An 8,070-nucleotide genomic window follows, 5' to 3' on the forward strand; every position below is an offset into this window, starting at 1 on the left:
GCTCTGTCACCAGGCTGGAGTGTAGTTGTGCAATCTCAGCTCACTGCAACCTATGCCTCCCAGGTTCAAGCGATTCCCCTGCCTCAACCTCCTGAGTAGCTGGGACTACAGGCGCACCCCACCATGTCAACATAATTTTTGTATTTTTATTAGAGACGGGGTTTCACCATGTGGGCCAGGATGGTCTCGATCTCTTGACCTTGTGATCCACCTGCCTCGACCTCCCAAAGTGCTGGGATTACAGGCATCAGCCACCAAGCCTGGCCTAATTATATCCATTTAGATTGTGCACTTTTTAAAACATCTAGAAGGGGCTGGGTGTGGTGGCTCACACCTGTCATCCCAGCACTTTGGGAGGCTGAGGCAGGCGGATCATGAGGTCAAGAGATCGAGACCAGCCTGGCCAACATGGTGAAACCCCGTCTCTACTAAAAATACAAAAATTAGCCGGGTGTGGTAGCAGGCGCCTGTAGTCCCAGCTACTCGGGAGGCTGAGTCTGCAGAGTGGCATGAACCCGGGAGGCGGTGCTTGCAGTGAGCTGAGATTGCACCACTGCACTCCAGCCTGCGTGACAGAGCGAGACTCCGTCTCCAAAAAAAAAATGTCTAGAAGGATGTGCACCAAACTGGGGAGACTGGAGGTAGTGTTCTGTAGGGAGGCTTTCCCTTTCACTTGTCTGTGTTCCAGTTTGCTTGGTGAGCACACGCCATTGTGTTCAGGAGTAGGAGCTGGCAGAGCACACTTCCTTTGGGGAAGTGGTGGAATAAAGTGATTTGCTCACTAGGATGGGTGACTTGGAGGGGCAGGTGACTGTGTCATCTAAAATTTGTCCTCTGGATGCCCCATCCTGGCCCAGAAGAGCTGGTTTCTATGTGGGTTGTGAAGACTCTTTCTGCCCTCATACTTTAATTTCAGGCCTCAAATTTCCCTTGCCTCCTACATGTTAACACAGGCCTGCTCCCTGACATTTGTCTGGGAATAGCATATAGAACCCACTGCCCATTATGGGTAAGAAGAGAATTGCGAGAATGTGACCAGGGCGCTGAAACATCTGATATCTCTAGGACAGATATAGGAAGCACAGATATAGTCTTTCCTTTAACTTATAAAGGTAAAAATAAAAGTATTGTGAAAGAATTTCTGGTTGCCAAAGTTCAAAGGTCTTTTCCAACCACTTATGAACCCCTGGCTCAGATTTCGTTTTCATGCCTAGATGCCAGCATTAACACTGCTGTCTGAATCTGGCCCTCCTGCTAGAAGTTGTTTTTATTCAGGAGAGTTGTTTTTATTCTCCAGATGTCATGGTCACAGTTCTGTTCCCAGTGCTCCATTTTCCTTATCTTCCTTCTCTTTTAGTTACTGCTTCTCCGAGATGGCCCCAGTGTGTGCGGTGGTTGGAGGGATTTTGGCACAGGAAATTGTGAAGGTAAAACATCACTATGGAGCAGAAAATAGTTAACCATGACTTTGTATATGTGCTGACAGAGAGAATGGAAACTGTCTTAGACAGCTGCCTGCTTTCTCTTACCCCATTCATCTTTGTTTCATGCCCTACCCATTTCCACCTCATCCCATTTTCTCTGGCCCATCCAGGTGGCCGTTCAGCAAATGACCTTGGAGTGCCAGCTCTGTGCTCAGCGCACAGTTGGCCATAGTGCCTCGAAGGTGTGATCTGCTCTCCCCTAACTGTGTTAGTTATCCAGTGCCTGTTGTTTTGGTCAGGGATTCTGCTTCTCATGGCTCTTATAGTGAGTACTATCATGATCCCCACTTATGAGGAAGACATTGGGGCCCATGAAAGGGGCTCCAGAACCTGTGCTTTTTTTTTTTTTTTTTTTTGAAACGGAGTCTCGCTCTGTCGCCCAGACTGGAGTGCAGTGGCCGGATCTCAGCTCACTGCAAGCTCCACCTCCCGGGTTCACGCCATTCTCCTGCCTCAGCCTCCCGAGTAGCTGGGACCACAGGTGCCCGCCACTTCGCCCGGCTAGTTTTTTGTATTTTTTAGTAGAGATGGGGTTTCACCATGTTAGCCAGGATAGTCTCGATCTCCTGACCTCGTGATCTGCCCGCCTCGGCCTCCAAAGTGCTGGGATTACAGGCTTGAGCCACCGCACCCGGCCTAGTTCCTCTTTTATAAACCAGGGATCACAGGATTTCCTACCTCATAGGGCCAGTGGGAGATGAAATGAGTACCCACGTAAAAAACACTGTCTTTGTGTGGCAGACAGTGGGCTTTCAGTAAGTCTTGTCTATTATTATTGGTGGCGTCATCACTTTAGGCTACAAAAATATGTACATTCCCATTCACCACTTAGAACGTTCCCATTGCTGTACTCTTTCCTGCAGTTTGTCTACAGGGAGCCTCAGAATACTGCTCAAATAGTTCTCTGGGTGGCCATTACCCTCTTCTCAGATTGGGCATATAAACTGTAATTTTCACATCACTCTGGGTTACGTATAAAACTGAGCAAGGAAAGAGGTATGGCCATTGCACACTTTTCTTCCCCCTTCAAATATCTCCTCAGTGCCCATCATAGAAGAAAGTTAGATTGATCAAAGGAAGAATTTAGACCAGAGAGAAGGATCAGAAAAGAATAGACCAAAAAAAAAAAAAAAAAAAAGAGGAACTAAAGTGCAGGAAAGAAGTTGCTTGCCCAGGCTAGTGTGGTGCCAGGATTTGGGCCCAGGCACTCTGGTTGCTGAGCCTGTCCTCTTCACCACGTGGCAGTCATGTGTCAGGTGTTGCCTTCAATGGCACCGTCATGTAGAGACTGCATGGACCCCTGGGCAGCTGCCCTCGCACCATCAGCCTCACTTCTGTACATCCCGTTGGGGGGCTCCCCCTAAATTTTTCATGTGGGATGGAGACTGGAGGTTGGGGCAGGTAGCCTTGACCCCATTGTTGGTGGTAGCTTCTCACATCCCCATCCTCACACAGCCCCCTCCTTCCTGCCTGCTGGAGACAGCTGGTGCCCAGCATCTTGTTTCTGTTTATCCCAGATAGCCAGAGTACTCTGCATTCTTGGTTGCTGGGTGTGTTTGGAATCTCCTCCTACCCCATCTTGCTTGGGAAGCACTTTACCTTTTGCCCCATGTTCACCCCATACCCTGCTCTCATCCCCACTACTCCTTCATACTTATCACAGGTCAGCCTTCAGCCACCTGGCAGGCAGGGCCTACAGTCCAAGGGCCTCAGACTCGCCTTTCTCTCCTGAGACACTGTCTGAGCACCTATGGAAAGCTTACACTAGGAGATGGGGGCAAGCGCAAGTCTACTCCCTTGGAATCATCTTTTGCGTCTTTCCTTTCTTATATCCTTCTAGATACCCTATTTTATATCCATGTCTACTTCCTTAGCTTTATAGCAGTTTTCCTTTCTCTCCATCCCCACCGTCCACGGCAGGTCTCCCTGTCTATGGTAAGAGAGGTGATAGTGAAAGCAGCAGCCATCCCAGGCTCCTGGTAAAACACATACCATCTCCTGTATCTTGGGTTTGAGGGTCTAAGAGTTCCAGCTGTGGACTGTTGGACCCTTCCACCTGGCTGGGTTGGTGGCATGCCCAGTATTGGTAAAGGACTCCTGGCCTCTACTAATAGCAGCTCCTGCTTACTGAGAATTTACTATATGCTAGGCACTTTACAAGCCTGGTCACATTTCATTCTCACCAAAAGCTCTAGCAGGCAGGTGCTTTTTATTTGCCTATTTTATACGTGAGCCCAGAGAAGCAAACTTCTTTCTGATCCAAGCTCCATGTGGACAGAGACCTTCTCAGAATCCTTAATGTCTAGCCAAATACCTGGCATAAAGTAGATGCTGAATAAATTTTCCCTTGACTGGGTGCAATAGCTCAAGCCTGTAATTCCAGGACTTTGGGAGGATTACTTGAACCTAGGAGTTCAAGACCAGCTTGGGCAACATGGGGCGACCTCATGTCTACAAAAGTCCCAGCTACTTGGGAGGTGGTAGGAGGGTCTGTGTGGGAGCTGGGGAGATGGAGGTTGCAGTAAGCCGAGAATGTGCCTCCCACCTGGGCAGCAGAACAAGATCCTGTCTCAAAAAATTAAAAACATTTTTAAATAAATAAAATTTCCCTGGAAAAATGGCTGGATAACACTATTTGTATATAGTAGATGTGATTGTCCCCATTTTATGGATGAGGAAATGAAAAGGGTTTGGTGCTGAGTTTGAGGAGGAGCAGTTCAGGATGTGTAGCGCCACCTTCCTCATGAATGATGGGACGGTGCTCCTGGCAGCTTGCCTAGGTGATGTCCTTCTCTTTAAATGGTGGCTTGTGGTGAAATTTCAATCCTTTCCAGATAAGCACCTGTTTGAAAATTTGTGGACAATTGTAAACCCTTTCTCATAAGAGTCAATATGTTGTTTCAGGGGCTGACCCTACCTCAAAAGAGAGGTCTTTTGTAGATACGGGGTTTTGCCATGTTGCCCAGGCTGGTCTCGAACTCCTGGGCTCAAGTGATTCTCCCGCCTCGGCCTCCCAAAGTGCTGGGAATACAGGTGTGAGCCACCACACCCGGCCAAGCCTCCCTCTTTTTAACCCACACACTGTAGGTATTTGCAGAGAAATCGATGTCTGTGTCCCCATGAACACACCAGGAGCCTCTCAAGGCTCTGTACAGGATGACCCGTGACCCTGTTAGGTAGGTGTTAGTGTCTCTCTCAGAAGGGAAGCATTTCATACAGGGTCACATAGCCAGTAACTAGCACAGCCTTTTGAGGGTCTTCTGGAACATTTGGGTGCTAAAACTATCCCATACCCCCAAACATATTGTACATTCTTTGCGGACTTTCCTAGTTGCCCAAAGATGTTAAGTTTGCCTTCTGCAGGTTCTTGGCTGCCTTAGTGGACTCCAGTGAGGCTTTTTCCTTCTTTCTTGTGGAGCAGAGTCATGCCTGGTTAAATAATTGGCCATGTCCATGTACATGTCAAGTTTGAACTTAGGAGGACAATTTGGAGACCCAGCCCTTAACACTTTGTCGTGGGGTCTGTAAATTCTGGAGACATTTGACTCAATTTGTTAGTCACACCATTTTCCTATGGCTTTTTTTTTTTTTTTTTTTTGGTCTATTCTTTTCTGATCCTTCTCTCTGGTCTAAATTCTTCCTTTGATCAATCTAACTTTCTTCTATGATGGGCACTGAGGAGATATTTGAAGGGGGAAGAAAAGTGTGCAATGGCCATACCTCTTTCCTTGCTCAGTTTTATACGTAACCCAGAGTGATGTGAAAATTACAGTTTATATGCCCAATCTGAGAAGAGGGTAATGGCCACCCAGAGAACTATTTGAGCAGTATTCTGAGGCTCCCTGTAGACAAACTGCAGGAAAGAGTACAGCAATGGGAACGTTCTAAGTGGTGAATGGGAATGTACATATTTTTGTAGCCTAAAGTGATGACGCCACCAATAATAATAGACAAGACTTACTGAAAGCCCACTGTCTGCCACACAAAGACAGTGTTTTTTACGTGGGTACTCATTTCATCTCCCACTGGCCCTATGAGGTAGGAAATCCTGTGATCCCTGGTTTATAAAAGAGGAACTAGGCCGGGTGCGGTGGCTCAAGCCTGTAATCCCAGCACTTTGGGAGGCTGAGACTGGCGGATCACGAGGTCAGGAGATCGAGACCATCCTGGCTAACACGGTGACTGTCTCTTATACACATCTAGATGTGTATAAGAGACAGATGTTAGCCAGGATGGTCTCGATCTCCTGACCTCGTGATCTGCCCGCCTCGGCCTCCAAAGTGCTGGGATTACAGGCGTGAGCCACCGCGCCTGGCCCGTGGCAAACATTACAGGCTTTTCTAACTGTGTAACACTGTAGTGTGTGACCTTGTGTTGTACGTGTGCAGGTATAACTGCAGGATAATTAGGAGGAAGGGAGTTGATGGGTCAGAAGGATGTAATTTATCATTTGGTCGGCATTGCCACTTTGCCCCCATTGGTATCCTATCAATTTATACCCCCAGCAGCACAACCACCCATGTTCCCAGCATCCTCTCACTTGGACACTGCATGCTTTCACCTTATGTGACCGCCTCTTTGCTCTCATAAACAGGCTTAGGATTTGATTGGAGAAGACCAGATGGTGACTAGGTCACAATCTCCTTTTTTTTTTTTTCTTCGAGACAGTTTGACTCTTGTCACCCAGGCTGGCGTGCAATGACACAATCTCGGCTCACTGCAACCTCTGCCTCTCAGGTCCAAGCAATTTTCCTGACTCAGCCTTTTGAGTAGCTGGGATTACAGGTGCCCGCCACCATGCCCAGCTAATTTTTTTTGTATTTTTAGTAGAGATGGGGTTTTCCATGTTGGCCATGCAGGTCTCGAACTCCTGACCTCAGATGATCCGCCCACCTTGGTGTCCCAAAGTGCTGAGATTACAGGCGTGAGCCACCACACGCTCCATCCATAATCTCCTTCAAGCAGCTCTGGGATCATGCATTCACCCTAATTCCCTTTCCATGTCTTGAGGGGCTTCCTAAACTCGGCTTTGCAGTGCCTCCAGCTTGTAGCAGTAATGATGGCTACAGTTTACTGAGCAGCTATTATGTACTAGGCATCAGGTAGTAAGTAGCCAACCCACATCCCACCCCAGGTATCATCACAGTGCTTGCTCTAGCAACAACATGCTACCTTGATTTCTTATCAACAGTAAGGTCTGCCAGAGTCCCTAGTTCCTCCTTTCTTCCCTTCCTGCTGGGAACTTCAGGTAGGCAATAGCAAACCCCACTCCATTTAGGGCCAGCAGTGGTCTTTGAAGCATCTGCGGTTCCCTGACCCAATAAGCCATGATTGTCCTGGTGCAGTGGCTCAAACCTATAATCCCAGCATTTTGGGAGGCTGAGGCTGGCAGATTGCTTTGAGCTTAGGAGTTTGAGGCCAACCTTGACGATGTGGTGAAACCCTGTCTTTACAAAAAATAGAAAAATTAACTGGGTATTGATGACTGGTGCTTGTAGTCTATATATATATATACACACACACATACATATACACACACATATTTAGAAATTTGCCTTAAGGAATTATTTCAACACCTGTGTCTTTGTCAAGACGTATGATTACAGTGTTGAACAGCTTAAATGTCCCTCAATAGGTTATGGAACAGAACAAGTAATAGTTGATAATATTTGGGTTTAAAATTATACCTATTTATTTATTTTTTGAGACAGTCTTGCTCTGTCACCAGGCTGGAGTGTAGTTGTGCAATCTCAGCTCACTGCAACCTATGCCTCCCAGGTTCAAGCGATTCCCCTGCCTCAACCTCCTGAGTAGCTGGGACTACAGGCGCACCCCACCATGTCAACATAATTTTTGTATTTTTATTAGAGACGGGGTTTCACCATGTGGGCCAGGATGGTCTCGATCTCTTGACCTTGTGATCCACCTGCCTCGACCTCCCAAAGTGCTGGGATTACAGGCATCAGCCACCAAGCCTGGCCTAATTATATCCATTTAGATTGTGCACTTTTTAAAACATCTAGAAGGGGCTGGGTGTGGTGGCTCACACCTGTCATCCCAGCACTTTGGGAGGCTGAGGCAGGCGGATCATGAGGTCAAGAGATCGAGACCAGCCTGGCCAACATGGTGAAACCCCGTCTCTACTAAAAATACAAAAATTAGCCGGGTGTGGTAGCAGGCGCCTGTAGTCCCAGCTACTCGGGAGGCTGAGTCTGCAGAGTGGCATGAACCCGGGAGGCGGTGCTTGCAGTGAGCTGAGATTGCACCACTGCACTCCAGCCTGCGTGACAGAGCGAGACTCCGTCTCCAAAAAAAAAATGTCTAGAAGGATGTGCACCAAACTGGGGAGACTGGAGGTAGTGTTCTGTAGGGAGGCTTTCCCTTTCACTTGTCTGTGTTCCAGTTTGCTTGGTGAGCACACGCCATTGTGTTCAGGAGTAGGAGCTGGCAGAGCACACTTCCTTTGGGGAAGTGGTGGAATAAAGTGATTTGCTCACTAGGATGGGTGACTTGGAGGGGCAGGTGACTGTGTCATCTAAAATTTGTCCTCTGGATGCCCCATCCTGGCCCAGAAGAGCTGGTTTCT

At 47.8% G+C, this 8,070-nt stretch overlaps 1 protein-coding gene across 5 annotated transcripts in view; it reads left to right on the top strand.

The window, feature by feature from the left end:
• SAE1 (SUMO1 activating enzyme subunit 1) overlaps positions 1 to 8,070 on the top strand; it is a 111,247-nt gene that overhangs the window by 95,956 nt on the left and 7,221 nt on the right. For 3 of the 5 annotated variants that reach the window (XM_011969761.1, XM_011969745.1, XM_011969771.1), the window contains one exon: positions 1,358 to 1,427. The exons of 1 other annotated variant lie outside the window; for it this stretch is intronic. In XM_011969761.1, coding sequence (XP_011825151.1) covers positions 1,358 to 1,427 — 70 coding nt within the window. Of the gene's footprint in view, positions 1 to 1,357; positions 1,428 to 4,847; positions 4,874 to 8,070 lie in introns of all 5 variants that reach the window. One more of the 5 variants, XM_011969751.1, reaches the window with a different exon arrangement.

The sequence above is a fragment of the Mandrillus leucophaeus genome, unplaced genomic scaffold (genome assembly GCF_000951045.1).
Source record: "Mandrillus leucophaeus isolate KB7577 unplaced genomic scaffold, Mleu.le_1.0 Scaffold120, whole genome shotgun sequence".
Taxonomy (NCBI): Eukaryota; Metazoa; Chordata; class Mammalia; order Primates; family Cercopithecidae; genus Mandrillus; species Mandrillus leucophaeus.